At 41.5% G+C, this 21362-nt stretch overlaps 1 protein-coding gene across 2 annotated transcripts in view; it reads right to left on the bottom strand.

The window, feature by feature from the left end:
• Positions 1 to 5372: 5372 nt before the first annotated feature.
• The window catches only part of olfm1b (olfactomedin 1b), a 52471-nt gene continuing 36481 nt past the window's right edge, over positions 5373 to 21362 (bottom strand). For both annotated transcript variants that reach the window (XM_057818788.1, XM_057818787.1), the window contains exons 5-6: positions 20266 to 20372; positions 5373 to 10015 (exon numbers count right to left, since the gene is read on the bottom strand). In XM_057818788.1, the coding sequence (XP_057674771.1) occupies positions 9341 to 10015; positions 20266 to 20372 (782 nt within the window). In that variant the 3' untranslated portion in view covers positions 5373 to 9340. The remainder of the gene's footprint in view (positions 10016 to 20265; positions 20373 to 21362) is intronic.

Genomic DNA, 21362 nt, shown 5'->3' on the forward strand with positions numbered 1-21362 from the left:
GCAAGAAGGGGAAAGGAAGCGGCCACCAACTTGTGGCGCCAATAGCAGCACAAAAAGAAGAAATAAAATGCTAATATAGTCAGCAAGTGATTGACAGCGCATTCGGTGGCACGCGTCAGGAGATGCTCCCGCTGACATGTCTCCCCAATCATCTGTAGCGAATTCCGCGGCAGCAAAGCGGCTTGCGTCGGCCAAGCGCTCCCGGTGAAAATAGAAGCAATCATTTATTCATCGATTGAAACATCACAGGAGCGGGCGGCGGTAGGGGGGAAGAGAGGAACGGTGGAGCGGGGTTGTTTAGCAAAGAATGGGGAATGAGATTGACAGACTGAAGGATGGACAGCAAAGGCGGAGGGGTGGGGATGGGGCAGGGAGCGAGCCAAACCGAGCGTGGATCAAGGCGAGCGGCAGAAAAGGCGGCGCGCTGACAAAAAGGACAGTTTTGCAAGAACAAAGGACATCAAAGTGTACAGAGTGGAGGCTTGATGGCTAGATGAGAAACATGGGGGTGCTGGAGGGTTTTTTTTCCAAATAGCGCTAACAATCAAACCCTTCCAAACATCAAAGGTAAACACAGGCTTTGTGGAGTGGAGTGAAAATGCAACACTTTAACCAAGCAAGTGACGTCCCTTTGGGTGGATTGTGGTAGCAAGCTATGTCAACTTTTGCAAAACATTTCAGAACAGGGAGGTAGATTTGATCATTTTCTGCCAAAGCAGTCCAATCCATTTGAGCTGACCAATGAGTCAGATGCAGAAGATGGATTTAATCCACTCCACCATGGTAAAAAGATCAATACTAAACATAAAAATAGCACAGAGGCACACAAAGTACACAAGCGTTTAAAAAAAACTCAAATGTAATATTCTGTGTCTACGCAGCTGAACAGGCGTGCTTAAAAAAAAAAAAAAAGACTGCCATTGTTGAGTAATAAGCAGTGTTGTTAATTTTACTTTAAAAAAAAGTAATTGCGTTAGTAACTCAGTTACCTGAATGTAAGAGTAATTAGTTACTTGGCAAAGTAACTAGTGATAATTTTCATCTTTTTTTTTTTTTTCTAAAAAAAAAACCAACAAAAAAACAGGTCACGCAATGTGAAGTTTAAAGGGTTTTGGGGACAATTGGCCCTAGCACAATTCTTTACCCTCCACTTAACTAGACCCAAGGGTATTGCGATAACAAGATAGTAACCTTTGCTATGTGTGGAAGTCATTTAAAGTTGTGAATCAACCATTAAAGTTGTGAAAATTGCTCCCGTTATTGCATTAGTTCCCTTCTGTCTAGTTTCAACATGTGTACGTTTTAAAACTGTTTCATCATTTAAAGATAGATTTAAGTCAAGATTTTGCCGATTTAGGAGCATTTTAGATAGATTAAAAAAAAAAAAGTTAGGTTCGCTAGGAAGGATCAAAGCCTCCTGAGAGGTCTACTGCTTTAAGATGGCGGCTGTTTACTAACGCATGTAGTCCTTAAAATATGTTGCCAATGCAGCAGTGTCTGTCATTTGCATCTAGTTCCATAATATGTGATATCTACCGTATCATGTGGGCGTAGTTTGTCGGCTATGGCTACAGTCAGGTATTATTGGAGCTACCTAGCATCGCGTTTGCAGCGGCGGCTTCCCCACTCCTGCTCTGCTCTCTCATCTCCGTGAGTCCGTCTCTCTCAGACTTTTTTTTATTCAACCAACTTAGTAACGTATAGTAACGCACGCCTTTCCTGCCTCAGTAACGGTAACGGCGTTGCCAAAATGAGAAAAATAATTAGTTAGATATTACTGAAAAAAATAACGCCGTTAGTAACGCCGTTATATTCTATCGCCGTTATTAACAACACTGGTAATAAGTACACTCGTCAATTATGTTTTTGAACAGGAAGGGTGGGAAAGGTTCCGATGCTGTGAAATTCAAGCTACGGAACAATTTTACTGCTAGACAACTGCCAGCAGATGGCAGCAATGCAGCATTGTGGATATCAGATTAGCCTAGTTTGAGGGTAACATTACAGCAGTGGTTCTCGATAGGGATGTACCGAAAGCAAAATTCATGACAGAAACCGAAAACTGAATATTGGAAACACTTGGCTGAAAAAATGAAACCCGAAAGGCCGAAATAAACACATGTATACAATTCATTTTTTAAAACAATATTTTATTACATTACATTCCGATTAATGCCCTTTGTCTTGGCATTGGTTCTACAACCCCGGAGGCTTGACAAATTTAGTTTGAAAGGTGCCAATTCTGACACCCCTTGTGAAAGTGCGTTCCGGGTGTTGCACCCCATCAGACTCAACTTACGGCAAGTTTAGGACACTCGAAAAATGGGTCTCTCACCTCCAATTCCTCAAAATACTTCCTCTGCTGACATGTTGGCTGTGAGCTGGCTGGCTGGGTGTGAGCCAGTAGTGTTAGCTCGCCGTGTTCTGATTACGTCATCACAGGAGGACTACGGTTCTTCACACTTTTCGTTGGTAAACTTTAGGTAATTCAAAACCAAAAATGCAATTTTAGCTATTTTCCGACGAAAGCTTTCTGCCCCGAATTTTCGGTCATATCTCTAGTTCTTGACCTTGGTAAACTCCACGAGTTTCATGTCTGCATTCACTGAACCTTTCCGAGTTTATTAATAAAACAATTCGTTTTCAAATTCAAAATCTATATAGCTAAGCTAGCAAGCTAATATCTATGTGAATTCCTGTTCCGATTTCTTCAAATTTACTCCAAATAATTTTACCTTTTGCTGCTGATTTGCACATTTGAAAATTAATTATAATATAGTTATTAGAAATGTCACGATCGATCGGCGATCGGGTCCGATCGCGTCATTTTCAAAGTATCGGAATTGGCAAAAAAATATCGGCCATGCCTTTTTTTAATATATATATATATATATTTTTTAATTAAATTGTTTTCTAATTGTATTTAACGTTACAGACATAATATGTTACACTTATCCAGAGTCTTTAGTTTAGGCTTAAGGTAGGGTTATCAAATTTATCCCAGTAACAGCGGTAATTGATTTTTTTTTAAATGTATCACGTCAAATTACTTAACGCAATTAATGCATGCACTGCACGACCCACTCACGCAATGTCGCGCTCAATCTGTAATGGCGCCATTTTACCTATATAGAGAGATAAAAGGGAGCATTTAGTGAGTAGAGTGAATTTTGGCAGACGTGGAGCCTTTTTTTAATTGGCTAAAGCCTTACAATCCCTCTCCCTATGATTAGAAATATCATGGGAACCAATGTGGGGAAGCAAGGTAGCAATTGATCTTTTTCTTAACACCTTATGTTATTTCCAAACGCAGAGAAGATATACGTATCAATTGGTAGCACTACGCAAAGTCATGGTTCCACTTCCCATCATGCACTGGGGGATGGCTGCAGTATCATTTACTGAAAGCTCAACAAATACACTAGACGGCAATATTTAGTCACAATATACAAAGTCACAAGTCTTTCTATCCGTGGATCCCTCTCACAGAAAGAATGTTAATAATGTAAATGCCATCTTGAGGATTTATTGTCATACTAAACAAATACAGTACTTATGTACTGTATGTTGAATGCATATATTCCTCCGAGTTTTATTCATTTTTTTCTTAATGCATTGCCAAAATGTATATAATCGGGAAAAATTATCGGGAATGATTGGAATTGAATCAGGAGCAAAAAAAAGCAATCGGATCGGGAGCAAAAAAACATGATCGGAACAACCCTAATAATTATAATTAACTCATTTCAGACTGTTCCCTTTTTTTATGTCTACTTTCTCATTTTATTGCCGCATCCTTGTATCACATTCTAATTTCATGGTGTTAAATGACATAATGTTTTTTAAATTTTTTTATTATTATTATCCGCACAGTCCCACGCTGCCTGTAGGTCTTTTACACCTTCTCATAAAAAGTGTGAGTCCACCTTCCACTGAGGAAACCAGTTTCTCGTCCTATTCGCAATTGAAAAAATAGGAATAAGACCTGTAAATTAGGAGCGAACCAGTCCAAAACTTAGTGTAAAATGACACTTTGCCTTTAGTCAACAAATAAAAATAGGGTCTGGTGTGTCTTAACCTTCACCGAACCCCTTTAGACTTACAAACCAAACCCCTGGGGTTCCATCCAACGCAGCTTAAGAACCTCTGCATTACAGTTATCAGAGAACGTTGGTGGAATTTTGATGAAAACAACCTACATTCTGCTGATTACTAAAGAACCGAAAAAGGTAGTCATGTTTTTTTCTCAGTTGAAATAAGTGTGTCAATGATCAGAGTAGTGGTTCTTCTTTTCTTTTTGACTTTTCCCTTCAGGAGTCGCCACAGCGAATCATTTGTCTCCATCTAACCCTGTCCTCTGCGAGGCAAGACTGAGATGGTTTGGGCATGTCCAGAGGAGCGATAGTGCCAGGCAGGAGGTCTAGAGGACATCCCAGAGGAGGTTTATGGAGGTAGTTTAAGAGGACAAGAAGGTACTGCAGTTGGTGCATTGTAGTTGACTAGCCTTGCAAGCAAGATGCTACTTCCTGATTGATTCATTCATTATATGGTACCGTCTTGCAAACCTCAACTGTTCAACCACTTCCCTGGTCAGCTGATTTCCCAGTGAATCAGGAGAAAGAGGTGGGATCAGAAAACCAACTACCTACTGGGATATAATGTCGGAGTGCAAAATAGTTCCATTTCTGAAGTTTTGTCAGAAATACATTCCATTTCATTAAAAGAAGAGGAAAGAACATTACGAAAAGATTTTCTTGATGGGAAACGATGCTTTCGCAAGTGTGATGAACAGGGCCATCGTCCAATCAGCAGCCTTATATTTTAGGAAGGTTCCTCCCATGAAACAGGTCTCTATTGCATCTTTCTCAGATTGCTAAGTAGTCTATATTCGTAGCGCATATATGGAACACTCAATATGGCCAGGTTTGTGTGAAAGACTCATATAACGTGAATTTAAAGTTTGGAAACCATTTAACTGCTGGACAGCTGCCAGCAGGTGGCAGTGATGGAAGATTTTGGATATGAAATCAGCTTAGTTTGTTTTTATTGAAGAAAACAATCTATATTCTATTGCTGATTGCTAAAGAGCGGATAAAGGTATTAGTCGAAGGTGATCACAATAGCGGTTGAACGATTTGAAAGAATTTTTGTAGTATACAGTACTGTAATGTGTTAAAGTTGCGTTAGAGTAGATTTTTTTTACAGTACACTTTTTTTCACAAGTTTTTGACCACAAAAACTTCCTTGAAACAAAGACAAAAGATGAAAAATGCAATTCACCATTACGCTGAATGTAGACGTCCACTGTCCTTGTGTGTTTACTAGCTCGACATGTTGTGAAGACAGCCCCCCCCAAAAACTATTCAACTAAACACTGTACTTCTTTTTTTTATTGACACAAATGAACTATCTCATCTCAGGTACAACACATCCAGTACATCTGGCAAAAGAAAGGCTTTTTTTGTCCACTGCGGGGTTACATTGAAAACAGTTGCGTCCTTCACAAGCGGATACGTGACATGGGACCAAAAAAAAAAAAAGAACCACAGTTGCATGGGGCGGACTTAAAATGACAATCTTGGGTACATTCTTTCATATTTCTCTTTTTTTGTTCTTTGGATTCCTCCAATGAGATAAAAGAAAAAAAAAAAGCTACAGCGCCAACAGTTACAGTGATACAAAAACTGGAAAAGACAAAAAAAAATAGAGTTGTCCGATAAATACTTTTTAACCGATATCCTGATGTTGTTCAACCCAAAAATCCAATACAAATATCCTACCGATACAGTATATGGATTCATGGACTTAACATATTATTGCTAATTATATTGTGATGCCCTACTGTATGATTTAATAATGACAAATGTAACACCTTCAAGGTTTTCCCAAAATAAATTTGTTAAAAAAAAGAGAACATCTTCAACTGAGGTCATGGAAAAAGTGCCAAAATTATGTCCCAGATAAATAAACTGAAATGAGCCAAAATAGCTCACGTTTAAACTTGTTATCCCAAAGAGCCACTAGGGGACGACCAAAGCATTACAAATACAGACAGGTAATCATAGGACATGGCTGCCAATGCAGTGACAATTCCCAAGATGCATTTCGCTAGGCTTTTGCAAAGATTTCAATTATAATGATGTTGTATTACTTAGTTTCTGCATATTGCTTTCAAGTGATGCATTCGTTATATGTGATGAATTTATAATTCATTATTAGTTCATTTTATTTGTGCACCATGATTGATTAGGTGCTTTCCCTCATTTAACATTTCCTAGCATATTTAATTGGAGACTCTTAGACATCTTTTGAGCACAACATTAGTGCTAAGCTGTGGCTAGCCCATGCCCAAAGACTGTAGGATTTCACTGTAAGGTTTACTTTGAATGTTAGAATGGGGCAGGGTCACCATTGACAGGTGACCAATTCGGTGAAGTGTATTTAACACATCTGGGTCCGATTACTGTAGGAATGAATCCCCAGTATTCATCACCAGCATGACCCCACTGAGGGGGTACCTTTCTGTTTGCTTGTGTTATATCCATATTATTTGCGCGTAGATCCCTTTTTTGCTTGATCACTCTTTGAATGTCTGCCTTACTTTATGTCCGTGACGCTATGTTGACGGTTTGCTGCTGTCAGAACCACTGGCAAAGTCTCCTTCAGTGGTAGCGTTTGAACGTGGGTCAAAGTAATAAAGATGAAACAATTAAGGCGACGTCCATGCCTTAATCTGGTTGGTGTATTGTCACGTTGTATGTGTGAGAAAATGGCTGTCGCTTTTTGGTGACATAACAACTGACCGAACGGACTAATGATGTACGAGAGTGTGAGGGGGGGTCTCCATTTTGTAGGGCTAACGTTTCAAGCCCTACCCCTTATTGCTCTGTTTAAAGGGCCAAAGGGTAGGGGTGGAAAATAGAAATGGGATTGGGCCTTACATTACTGCTCCATTTAATACCGGCGCTTTACTTCCCGGTTTGGCTGGTGGGAGTTGTAGTCCATTTACATAGTTTCACTTGAGTGTGTCTGTAGTTCCGTTTGCAGTCACTTGTCTATGCTATTTCTCATAATGTTTGATCATGGTTCACAATATATAAAAAGATGTTTGATCCCGTTTTACAATATATTAAACATGGGAAATAATAAATAATTACTGATGAGAATAATCATACATAATTCTAAAAATCAATGTGTTGTAGTAAAATCATGATTAATAATATAGTACATATCGTTAGTTGTACGCTATTTACTGATACATTTTGTTTATTGTACTCATGTTTACTTTAGGTTATTACCTGCCGTGTCATTTAACAAAAAAATCAAAAGCGTGCATGACGAGTAATCCATCTTTCAATGCTGAGTGACGAACCCTATTCAGAGGGCCGTGAAAAACGGAATAAACTGAACATGTACTTTAACTCGGTGGTCCCCACCCTTCTTTGCACCACGGCCCGATATGATGTGAATCGTTTTTTCATGGACCGACAATGTGTGGCAGAAAATTGCGGTCAATATAAAATAACATGACGGGGCTAAAACACAAATTAAGTGCAGGGAAAATATAACTCACTTTACGCTGAATCAACCTTTTTTACTGTGGCCTCCTAAAACTTGATGGCAGATATCCTTGGTTGCAGACATAGTGTGATAGTGTGTTCTTCTCCAATCTTGAAAGATTTCGCCACAAGGTATGATGCTTTCAATGCATTCACTTTGTTGCCTTGTTTGTTAGCTTTTAGCCACATATTATGCACAATGGACTTTGTTGTAGGCTCCTCTTCTGAATTAGCAGGTGGCCTTTTCCCCGTAAAAAAGCTGTCCAAAGACATCGCTGGCCGCAGTACAAAGCCAACAGCAGCTAACGTTACTGTTTACATTGACTGACGCTAGGCTGGTATAGGTATGCAAACACCCCAGTAATGGTGGTGAACCACTACAGTAGAAGGCGACGTACACGACTCTACTCGGATTATTCAAGAGGCACATGTCAGATTGCTGTCGTTAACAATTTTTTTTTTTTTTTTTTTTAACGAACCGGTACTGGTCCCCGAGCCGATGGTTGGGGATCAGTGCTTTAACTTATAACCTAGCATACATAGTGGCGCAAAACCAATATTTTGTTTTTAAATGCTTTTATCGGACAACTCTAGTAAAAAAAAAAAAAAAATCCAACAAAACGTGAAATAATTAGCCATAAAAAGCAGCTAAAGATATCAAAATTCCCAAAGTGAAATCCTTACACCCTCCGTGATATTTAATTTTTTTTTTAACAAGGGGCTACCGTACAAGAAAAGACATTCAGTAGCGGTAGAAAACACTCATGCAAAGAAAGCCTTTTTCCAGACTTATTAGTTACCAACACGGTTTAAATGAGCTTCGTCCAGAGAGCCCAGCAACAGTCGGGGCCTTCGGTCGTTATTGTCGCTGTCCTCGGCGGACTTTATTTGCTACTATACTCCATGAAAACGACGTGACACAACGGACTGTCAATCCTTGAGGGGTTGTAAACCCGCTGTTTGTTTTTTGTTTTTTTTCCCCCTCCCTGCTTAGCATTTTTAGTCTTTGTTTCAGGACCCACTTGGAGGATTCCCGCAGAATAATCACAGCCGTCGGAATGAGCGAAGGTTGATGACAATGATATAAACAAAGGCATGTTTTTTTTCCTCTCTATTTTTTGGCATCTGTTGTTTTGTATGACCTTGAATCTGTTATACATATATATAGATTTATATAGGTGTGGTCTACTTTTACAATCGTTTTCTATGCAGTAAACAATCAAAAGATTTTCATTCCAAACTAATCGTCAGACAAAAAGATGGAGGCTATAAAATGTCAACTATTGCCTAACTATTATTGTCATAGTATCTTTTTTTTTAAATATACAAATTTCTTTTTTTATTTTAAATGAAAAAAAGGAACTAACCGCAAAACTGCATTTTATTATTTCTAAAGAATATGTCATGTGCCGCCACAGGTCAAACATAGCATGAACTAAAAAGAATTTGAATGTTCAAAATTTGGGTTGGACATCTAGTGTCGTCAATGGCAGCTAGCGAGTTAGATATGTGTCCTCTAAGGGTCAGAAAGATATATTTTTTTAAATTTGTAGAAGACAGACATATTGGATTGATCAAAATTATCTTGGACGTGAATTCTGTTTGACAGCAGAATATCGATCTGAATTTTCTGTTTTGACCTGGGGAGTCACATACGACAGTTTCTTGGAAAAAAAATGTGTTTAGTTCCTCTTTAAATCCAACCATTTTTGATATTTTTCACTATTTTCTCCCTTAAAGTCCTTTGTGTACATTCTTTCTTGTTTTAGTACAATCCCGTTTTACAGTTCCTCGGAGCGGATGACGTGAAATAGCGTAACGTTGTACAGCACCTGGTGCCCGTTGTTCCAGGCGTAGAGAGCGCGGTCCCGCGGGTTGTAGTCCAGCATGGAGATATGCGAGTACTTGTTCTGTAAGGCGATGTCTATGTACTCGTAGGTGGAGGAGTTGGTGGAGAAGGCGTAGTAGACCTTGGTGCCTCCCGAGTAGCCGTTGGTGACGTACAGCGTGCCGCAGATCATGAAAGACTCGCCGGCGCTCCTTTTGGGGTGGTTGGTGGTCCAGCTTTTCACAATCTGCAGGGTGTCAGGGTTCAGCTTGCTGATCACGATGTTGCCGGCGTTTTGGTTTGTGGCGTAGACGGCCCACAAGCCGCCCTCGTCCACCATCAAATCGATATCCGAGTGGCCGCCCCAGGCGTAGTGGTACACGCTGTTGAAACCGGCGTAGTCAAGCTGCCGAGACTTGCTGATGGATGAGGTGCGGAAGTCAAACTTGATAATGACGTGGCTCTGGAATTTGTTGAAGTAGATTGACCCGTTGTAAACCACCTGGCCCGTTCCGGACCAAGGGTGGGGGAGCCGGTGTGAAGTGAAGTTGTCGGTGGTCATGAAGTCCTGCATGGACTTGTACTCCCGCACAAAGCGGTTGTTGTGATAGCCGTCCATGTACCAGACCTGTGAATCATAGCAAAGTTGGAGAGTTAAGATCGCCAGGGAATGGGTCGCCCGAAACAAATTTGTTCATCTTGGACAGCAAACACAAAGGAGGTACTGCCTTAAATTACGAGTCCCCAAATTACATGTTTTTCGTGTTATGACCTTTTTTTTGCCTTGTTTTGTGAGCAGTGTTGGTAATAACGCTGTTATAAATAACGCCGTTACATAACGGCATTATTTTTTTCAGTAACGGGGTAATATAATTTTTTTCCCCCGCAGTTACCGTTACTGACGGTCAAAAGCGGTGCCTTACTTAACTCTGAATAAATTGAAGAAACTACCAGCCGTAGCGAGTCTACTCTGCTCTGTTTATTTGTCATCCAAGACTTAGGGTGCGTTCAGGTTCGAGAATAGCGCACGTACTTCTTATGACTCCAGGCTGTTTGTCCCTGCTCACTCAATTAGACAATGCTTTCCAAAGCTTGCTAACGTTTCTGTGTTTGCTACACCTGAATGCTAGCCTCGTTCCCATCCCCCACTGTCAGCCAGCAAGAATGCTGCTTCCATCTTGAGGATGGCAGACGCTTTGAGGGTGACGGGAGGAGCAGGGGGACGAGGCTACCTGAATGCACCCCCTGGATAGATGCGATGGAAGTGATTGGGATTGGCTAAGGGCTAGAGTCATGTGTCATGGTAAGCCAATCAGAGCCGGTGTTTTCACACACAAACCGGAACAGCGCGTGCGGCAAACACACACACGCAAAACAAGTGCAGAGATATGATGGCAGAGCATTCAGACGAAAATTTGTCCTTTACGAGGTGGAGATATAAACACTATTTCAAGTTGGTCGAAATTAAAGGAAAGAACGTGCATGTAAAGTGTAATTTATGTCCCGGGGCAAAGCTTTTGTCGACATTTGTGGTAAGCAATTCAAATCTGTTTATTTTTGTTGCACTTCAAGTGTAGGATAAATCTGTTGCTGGTGAGGTGCAATAAATATTACAAGGTTCTATAACACACCTACGTGTCTGTTCTTCTCTATTCAACTGACTCGAATACTGCTCAGAAAATTTCAATTCTTTGACATACAACAACTCTTTTTAAAGTAACGGAAATAGTTACTTTCCCTGGTAACTAGTTACTTTTACTATAGAGTAATTCAGTTACTAACTCAGTTACTTTTTGGAAGAAGTAGTGAGTAAATATAACTAATTACTTTTTTAAAGTAACGTGCCCAACACTGTTTGTGAGGTTAGGACCGCAGAAGTTCTAGTCAAAGTGAGAATCTATACATAGGCGAGGCTAGCGGACAGGCAAGCCAGGCATCTTCTTGGGGCCCCAGTCAATAAAGGGCTCCCCCCACTGAGGGCTGCCAAATTGTAATGTACGACAAGACTTGAAATGACATTGCAGTAGCAAACCCCCCCTTTGTGGGTGCATTATACGCTCTCATTGGACCCCGTGTATTTTGTGAAAAATGAAACTTTCGCGTTAACATTAATTTTACTTTATGTTACTTATACGATTAAATGTTTTTCTATTCAAATGTTTTATATATGTCTTTCAACTCCATTTTTCTTAAATGTGGCCTCATTGTTTGTTTACACATATATTGTGCATTTATGTGTGCAAAAAAACACAGTGTGTATCGTAGGGGTGGAGGCCTCAGGGATTTCTTGCTTAGAGACCCTAGCAACGCCAATGGATCTGCACAAGACCAGTTATGCGCCTCATTGAGCTTCCTGAGCTTCCTGAGCTCCTTGATGACACCAAAGACTCATGAAATTTAGTTTTTTTCTTCACATTTGCTTAGCAAATGTGGTGGAAGCTGTCAAGAATTCTTCAATTTATTTTCTACATAAAGCTGCACTGTTATTTTGGAAATTTTGCTCTTGCAGTTCTGCGTTTCCAGTTCATTTGTCGCCTCCTATTAGTGCAGAAGCCAGTGAAGATGTGAGTATGCCTTGTAAGGTGATCTAAAGGCACTGCACATAGATCATAAACCTCCCTAACAATGCTAGATTTAGGATTTTGTGTTAAATGTGTATATGTTTCCGTTTTTTTCGATTGTTTACACTCGTAATTTCGTAGTTGCTGACTTTTAGCGGCTACGACTGTTAGCATCATATCAAAAATGTGATTTAATGATTTAATGTGTGGTTTAATGTTTAAAATGATGTGATTTCATATTTAATTAGATTAAAAGATCTGTGAATGCTGACTAGCATGTCTGTAGGTTATTCACCAGAAACTAAATGTTTGTAGGCCTACATGTACACGCTCACACCTGTACGTAAGCCGATTAAAGTATACGAGCTAATCTGAAGACTCCTGTGCTGTCTAACCAGAGCCGCTGTAATGGTCAACATGTCCGAGAAATCTGGTCACAAGTAGAAACTTCTCAAAGGGTTCATTCATTCATTCATTTGTGGCTGCCTCGTAGACACTGAGGCTCCCTCCAGAGTAAAACTCCTGACCCCTTTGCAACCAGGACGCTGCTGCTAACTAATTGAACCAAAACAGAGTGCACTTCTGACTTCATTCATGCATTGTTAAGCATGTCGATGAAGGGAATTCTGTCAAATGCCCTTGCCTAACTGGTACTGCAGGAGGCTAACAGCTTTAACTACCAACAGAAATTGACATTTCCTTCTGTCACGCTTCCTAATATCAATGTATTGATCAACAAAATGGAGCCTTGCTGAAAACAGCTGGCTAAATAATGGATAGAGCGGCATCAAAAATGGTACAGCAGATTGGCTGTGTTGCTTTACCCTCTAAACTTCGCAGTCTACAGTCAGAACGCTGACCTTTTCTTTGGCACCGCCAAAGGATTTCGGTAGCGTGCACACTCGTCAGCGCTAATTTAAGGAGACGGATCGACGTCAACAATTTGCAACTGGCAGCAGCGGGTTTTCGACGAGTCAGTCTGCCTCGTGTCATACATAAATTTCAACCAGCTAAAAGACAAGTCATGAATCTGCAATAAAAGCGCATCTTGGATAACTGAGTACATATTTCTGGATTAGTAGACGGTGGCTAACAATGTTATTTAATAACTACCGCTACCAGTACTTAATGCTAAAATGAGACAACAAAAATCTACATAGGCGAAGCAATCCTAATCTTGTTTAATTCTTATTTCTTATAGATATTTTCGTGCTGAGATATGAAATAGCAGGTACATTACGCTGACCCTATCGATAAATTTTGTCATGATCTAAAATTGGGATTTTCATTTTAATGCAAGAAAGTGGACTATTCTGTCAGCCAATCACAGGACATCACGGCACCAACCTACACAAGCGGACTAAAACGCACCACTTCAAACGGGTTGCTTCTGAGGGGATATTTTGGGTCTCTTTGTAACAGCGTACCTACCTCAATTGATCACACTGAGGCTAAAAATATAGACTTCCTGCATACTGTATACCCGAGCTTTATTGTTAAGGAAATTTGCTTGGAAACATGCCAAAAATACCCGAGCTTTATTGTTTTTTTTGTTGTTTTTTTTTAAACCTGTCCTGTTTAGCTGTTTGACACAGAGAATGGAAGTCAAAGTGTCGGGTTGGGCTGAATAGTTTTTCACATTGAGAGTATGACATACTCCCATTGTGATCATACAACATACCTCGTTTATTATGAAAAAGCAGCGAACAAGAAGGGGTTATGGGGGAAGAAAAGAAACACAACAACAAGAAATACATTGAACGCCTACACTAACTATTAATATGATGGTGCTATCGTCAGCTAGATGTATTTCCGGTTGACACCATGTGGGGAGCCTGTTGACCAGGGAAAGAAAGGGACGGGGGTGGGGTAGTCTGTAAACTATGTAAGTGAAAGGGGTAGAGTGTACACAAATCAGCTCTGTGATCTAGAACCCAGTAATCGTGTGAATCCCTAGTGAGTGTATGCCCGTTGGCGACCGACCCTACGCGAGCTTTATTGTTAACAAAATTCTCTTGGAAACATGCCAAAAATTGACATCATTTGCAATGTTCAAGAAAAGAAAAACGGAAGAATAACAGGTTTACGGGACCTGCAAAATGACATATCTTGTTGTGGCACAAAAGTTCATCTGTGGGTACCAGACTCTCCATTATACATCACAGTGAGTGCCAACTTGAATCAAACTCTGTTTTATGGAAACCAAGCTAAAGATCATGTCTGTGAAATTGGACCCCATCAAATGCAAATTTATATAAAAGTGATGTCAGTTGTTTGTGCTTGTTTGTGCTGTAAAAAGTTTTGTTTGTGCTGCTATCGTTTTTCAGATATTTACAATTCTTTTCTAGGTCAATCTGAGGTCTACCAGCTTACCATTTTGAATACCATTTTTAGCCATTTTAAATAGTTTGTGCTGTAAAAGGTTTCGCTTGTGCTGCAATTGTTTTAGAGATATTGAGATTAATTTCGAGTTATGATGTTGCGCAGCCCACCATTTATTGCAAAATATAACCGAAATGGGGCAGTTCTTTTGTGCTACATTTGTGCTGTTAAAAAATTGTTTGTACTGCTGTCATTTTATAGATCTTGAGATATTAATTTCGAGTGATGACATCAATCACAGCCTATCCGTATCCTCACTCCTGTGGCTGACGGAGTGTACCAACTCTCTTAATAACAGAAGGGTGTCCCAACAACTAGCACAAACGTAGAACAAACAAATGGCACCTCTTCGGCTCCATTTTGCAGTAAATGGGTGTATTGAGATATTCGTTTCAATTGGTGACGTGAACTGCAGCTTCTGATGGGGGGCCAACTTCACAGTGGTCTAAAGATTCCCATTTTGTTTGGTTATTAACCTGGGAAAAATGACTAAATCTGATCTTCCATATTGACAATTGTGAGAAAGAATGCAACATAACCTTCAAAGCAGGAATAACTTTATGGTGTCAGCCAGTATTTAAATTAAGACTAGCAACAGCTCAAAATTAATAGATCAATTCAAGTGGAAGGATTTCCTTTGCGAATACCTCACTTTTGAAGGCAGCTCACTCGCACTGAACAGATCAAATCACACAGTCAACAAGCATCCCAATTAAGTTAGCGCAGAGAGTTCCCCTAGAAACAGGCGGCGCTGAGATTTAGTGGCAGATGAACACAGTCGAGTTGACAGCTGTGAGGTGACACAGGCCGGGGGCCGCGAGGAAAGACGATGGTCACCCCCCCCCCCCAATAATAAATCTGGTCTCAGCAGCTTCTCCCCCAACGCCACAGTTGCTGTTCTGCGCCAGGAGCTCAAACGCTTCCGAAGACATCTTAACTTGCTTTTACCTGCTGTCATTCCGCTACGTGGTGTCCTGCCGGGATTGATTTATGCATGAATTTCACCAGGAAAGCTTTTTTTTTTCAAATCTGTGGTTGATTTATTCTTTTAATTTTTTATTCGAATGGATGACTGGTTTTGTTATTAATTGCCGATACATGCCACAAGATTCTTCAATTTTTTTCATCTGGCATTTTTTTCACTTTTTGTTTTGGATTCCAAAACAAACTAATGCCTGGCTTCGACTACACGATTTCAGTTCGATTCTAGCCCGGAGGACATGTCGTAGAATATCGATGACTGTCTTGGCCGACATTTTGAAGGGGCGGGGGGACAACACAACGCATTTGCGTAATGTGACATACCCACCGACTGTCATGACCATGTCGTAGGAAGTTAGGCAAGTCAGAATTTCTGCTTTTTATGCCGCATAGTGTGACACGTCCTACGTTTTCCTACTATTTGTTGATGAATACTGACGAATAGTATAACTTCAAAACCAGCGTGTACTTTCTCTTGCGCGCTTTTGCACCCGCTCTCTCGAAAGTGCTCTCTTGAAAGTGATCTCGCAAGTGCCCTCTCTCACAAGTGATCTCGCAAGTGCTCTCTCTAGCGATTGATCTCGCAAGTGGTTTCTCGCAAGTTCTCTCTCTCGCACGTGTTCCTACTATTCGTTGATGAATATTGACGAATAGTATAACTTGGAGACCAACGTGTGCTTTCTCTTGTGCACTCTCTTGCACTCGCTTTTTCGCAAGTGCGCTCTCTATCTCAAGTGATCTCGCAAGTGCTCTCACAAGTGATCTCGCAAGTGCTCCCTCTCGCAAGTCCTCCCTCTCGCAAGTGATCTTGCAAGTGCTCTCTCTCGCAAGTGATCTTGCAAGTGCTCTCTCTTGCAAGTGCTCTCTCTCGCAAGTGATCTCGCAAGTGCTCGCTCTCGCAAGTGATCTCACAAGTGGTTTCTCGCAAGTTATCTCTCTCACACATGATCTCTCTCGCACGTGTTCCTACTATTTGTTGATGAATATTGACGAATAATATAACTTGGAGACCAACTTGTGCTTTCTCTTGCGCACTCTCTTGCACTTGCTCTTTCGCAAGTGCTTTCTCTTGCAAGTGATCTCGCAAGTGCTCCCTCTCGCAAGTGCTCCCTCTCGCAAGTGCTTCCTCTCGCAAGTGCTCCCTCTCGCAAGTGATCTCGCAAGTGCTCCCTCTAGCACGTGATCTCGCAAGTGATCCCTCTAGCAAGTGATCTCGCAAGTGATCCCTCTAGCAAGTGATCTCGCAAGTGATCCCTCTAGCAAGTGATCTCGCAAGTGCTCTCTCTAGCAAGTGATCTCGCAAGTGCTCTCTCTAGCAATTGTTCTCGCAAGTGCCCTCTCTGGCAATTGTTCTCGCAAGTGCTCTCTCTGGCAATTGATCTCGCAAGTGCTCTCTCTGGCAAGTGATCTCGCAAGTGCTCTCTCTGGCAAGTGATCTCGCAAGTGCTCTCTCTGGCAAGTGATCTCGCAAGTGCTCTCTCTCGCAAGTGATCTCGTAAGTGCTCTCTCTCGCAAGTTCTCTCTCTGGCACTTTTCACCAGCAGCGTGGTACACCTGGACATTGCTTGTGGACCACACAGTTGTGTTCCTCCACACAGTGCAGACAAAATAAACATTGAAACTTTGACTTGTTGACAGCAAATGTGTTGATCGGAGAGCACAGGACAGTCACCATATGATACAAAGTGCCTCCGTTGCTATTACTGATTGACAGCTGCTTGTCCCGCCTCCCGACAACGTGAGATGTCGGTCCGTGCTCTTTGCGGCAGCGCGATAATCAGGCAGGCATTGGTCTTGTAGTGTGACAACTCCGTTCCAGGACATACTGCGACATCATCACACGATGTCGTGTAATCTTGCATTGCCATCGTGAGGCAAGACCAAAAAAATCGTGTAGTCTGGAGAAGGCTTAATCAGTCCAATATTGATTTTGGATTTCCAATTCAACGCTGAAACTTTATGTGGAATACATTTCAGCAATTCCAGCAAAGAACCAAAAGCACTAGATAAAAAGACAGTGGCACGCTTTCGTCAATTGCCTGCATTCTTCACTTTCCTGCCCCCTGAGAATAGAACAGCAGCCCTTTCATGTGATCTGCTTATTATGTATTCGTTTCCAGGTAGCCTTCGCGGCATGCTAAATATAACATTAGGTCAGCAATTTGCAAGTTGAAGCAGCCTCCAGGAAGCAATTTACATAGCAGCGGATGCTCTTCATCCTCCCAACGTGACATTGAAAGTTGGGTCGCTGATATCGCGGGGCCCAATAAAGTGCTCCTTTTTTGCCGCCAATAAAATATGTTTACTTGCTGGTTTCACCTTTGCTTGTCCGCTATGCTGTGTCTGGTTAAATACACAAAGATTTATACGCAATATTTGCATATCCGGGTTGCGATGTGAAAGAGTGACACTGGATTGGATATTTGTTGTTTGTAAGAGCAGAGTACTACATGGACATAAGGTCGACAGTCGTAAATGTTAAACGTGCTTCAAATTCACAAATAAATGAGGCCATTTGACATCTTTAAAACAGTTCATCAACAAACACAATTCATTGTGAGTAATGTTACCTGGTTTGGGGTTTGGTTGGTTTCTGTTATCTGAAAAATTGAGTCACCGTTAGCGTGCATTACCTAGTTCTGCTGCTTCGAATTAGCACTAGTAGCTAACTGATAAATGTATTCAATATTTTCTACCACAGCGAAAGCCACAGACTGCCATCTGAGACAAATAGTCAGTTCTTCCTGTTTTGAGTGATGACTCGATTTTATCTTCCATTTCCAAATCGTTTAAGAATGCAATACTCTCTCCTCTGTCTGCTTAAGCATGTTGATCATCTAACCTTTCTGTAACCAACCTCTCAGGGTGACGCAGACAAAAGAGTTGGTCTCTTTCAGGAATAATCCAAAGGGGAATTTAATGAAATTCCGTTTCGCTGATTTGCCCTCTTGGCTAAATCAGCGGCGGTTGACAAGCTGCCAACAGAAGCTGATGAGCGCCAACCCAAAAACTGCGTCCACAGACGCTTGTCGACTGGTGTGTCGGAGGAGCTTTTCTCGGGTTTGCGCTCTTTGAAACGAGCCAGCGAGCTTCTCTCCGCATTCAAGATCATTCTGTGCAAACATGCTTCTGGATAATGGTCTATACTTTATGAGCCTCATCTTTCAACTTCCAGTTTCAGCTTTGCTACAAATGCTAACAATATGTCAGCTCTAGCTTTGAACGTGATGGCATCAGTGGCGGATGCTGGTCTATCAAGGCGGGGAAACTCAAAGTGTGTCCACCTGTGAGTGACAGTAGAAGGGCTCAGTGGTACCCGCTGCTAAGTATGGGACAGAAAATAACTAAGTTTAATTAGGTCTGTCTCCAAACACAAGCAGCTACAAAAGAAAAAAACAGAAGTAAAAGCTTGATTTTTCGCTCGTCGTTTTTAACAAAGAAAGTGTCACTCTGATAACTAAGCCCCTTTCAGATATACGCTGAACTCTGGTCTAATCCTGGAATTTGAACGGGTAGCCCTTATGTCTAAAAGCAGATTCCTGGGTCGACTGACACGGAGATGACACGGACATTAACCGGGTCGTGTCCTCGTATAATGTCTGAGACTTACCTGAGATGCGGCATGTGTGAAAGCACCTGTTTAATTAATTCCCGGATCACAGCGCGAAGGCTGATGACGTATATATAATGGCGGGCCAATCGTCATTTCCTCTTTCTTCGCAGTAAGACGAAAAGTGGAAAACATCATAAATGTCAACATGGCAAACTGGAGAGAGAGCAAATTTTTAAAATTGGAAATGTTACAAAATTAAACTGCTACTGGATCTTAGACCCGAGAAATAGACAGTTCATCGTCCATATTTGGAAATGTGTGATTTATTTTGTTGCAGATGCCGACCAAAAATGATGTAATATAAATCCCGCCCTACCCGCATAGAGAGCGTTGAGTCGCCAAGACGGGACAAGTCTGAAAATGTCCAACCCGGGTAATTCCCTGGACATCTCCCCATATCTGAAAGTGATGACACGGGTAAATCGCGTGTCACCTTACACGGGTATTTAGCGGGATATAAGTCCAAAAGGAAATGTGCCCGGTTCAACTTGGCTCATTCATTCATCTTGTAAACCGCTTATCCTCACAAGGGTCGTGAGGGTGCTGGAGCCTATTCCAGCTAAAAATGGGCATAAGGGAGGGTACACCCTGAACCGGTTGCTAGCCAGTTGCATAAACACAAACAGCCATTTCACTCACACATTTACACCTAAAGTCTACGGACAAGTTAGAGAGTTTACTCAGCCTACCGTGCATCATTTTGGGATGTGGGTCAAAGCCGGAGAGAGCCCACGCAGGCACAGAGAGAATATACTCCACACTGGGAGGCCGAAACCAGCAATCTAAGAACTGTGAGACGGACATGCTAACCACCAACTCTGAACAACGTAATGAAAATAAAAATGCCTCATGGACGTGGACACCGCAAGATCTCTGATTCAGTCTTTTCGCTATCAATCAAAAAGGGATTCGGCCTCAGACAGAAGCTGATTGGAGCTTCCATTGCAGTCTTCGAGGAGTCGCTTCTGACGGGCAGACAAACAGCTACTTCCTTTTGCTAGCTACAACTCAAGACTGATGACCAATTACAGGACAATTTGCGTGATCTGATCTTGCCTGTTCAGCTCTTAATTTTCCCATTCCAAACACGTACAACATGACATCTAGTCTGAATAATTGAATGCATTCGTCAGAGTAACCAATGATTCATTGCTAGAGATATACACAGCATTGCAGTCTTTGAGGAGTCGCCTCTGACGGGCAGACAGCTACTTCCTTTTGCTAGCTACGACTCAAGACGTGAGCTTAAAATTTATTTAGGTCAATCAAATGCAAGTTCATTTCAACAAGTAAAATGAATTTAATTAGGAGTACATCCAATCTCAAACTGAAAGTACATACCCGCGTGTCTCCTTCAGGCGCCAAGGGATCCGTCATCCAGGAGCCGTACCGGGACCCCGACGTCTTGATAATGATGGGGTCGCTGATGCCCGTTAGTTTGCCGCATGCTGCAAAGGACAAGAGGTAAGAAGACGGGAGCCAAAACCCATTCAGGAGTGCTTTATCTGAAACGCCAATTCATTAGGCCAGGATTTCATTTGCTCGACATCCAAACGAGTTTGCCTGAAGGATGAGGGAGCTGATGTCCATCTGGCCTCTCTCTCCTTCTTTGTAACGGTCAATAGATTCTTCTTGTTATTCTCCTCACACACGAGTTGCTCTGTGTACTCTGTGTATTCGCTACGGTTTTAATTGGCAATGATTGAGTTCTATGTGTGAACTTGACAAAACTTGCGTGCCCGCCGAAACCGCCGCTAAACGCGAAGAGCATTCCGACCTTAACGAGAACGGATTAGCTCAGGGATATAAAACGCTCGCCGTTTAAGCGTCCGCTCCTTCGGACGCCATTTCACTCCGGCAAATGTCAATTAGGAAGATTGGATGGCTTCATTCGTAATGAGCCGTTCCGTGCCGCTAATTTAAAAAGCTAGTCATAATAGCCTGTTTCGGCTCGTCATTAGCCCCTTTTGCACAAATTTCCAGTCATTATCTGCTAACTGTACAACTCCTCGACGCTCTTTTAAGCCTCCCATAACCTCCTCTGCTGTTAAGTGCTCCAGATTTTTCACTTTGGCATCTTTGCTCCCAAACGGTGAAGCAGAACATTCATGTGTCTGTGCGTTAGGTGTAATAATGGAATGACTGATTGTTAGGTCTGTTGGGAATTGAGGATTGTACAACAACTAAATGTTTTTTCGTGAAAGTGTTTTCTGGATTTGAAATGTTCCCCAAAACCTAAATAAGAATAATAATAATAACACAGATCCTTATCCTGTAGCCAAAAATTTGACTCGAGTAATGTTACTTTGAGATAATATTGTCAAAGTAAAAGTAGCCAACAAAAAAACCTCCTACACAACTCTTACTCTTCTACTTTGAGCTACACTACATATTAAATTTTATTCTTATATATTTTTTGACAGAGATGCCAACAGTGG

The sequence above is a fragment of the Corythoichthys intestinalis genome, chromosome 17 (genome assembly GCF_030265065.1).
Source record: "Corythoichthys intestinalis isolate RoL2023-P3 chromosome 17, ASM3026506v1, whole genome shotgun sequence".
Lineage (NCBI taxonomy): Eukaryota > Metazoa > Chordata > Actinopteri > Syngnathiformes > Syngnathidae > Corythoichthys > Corythoichthys intestinalis.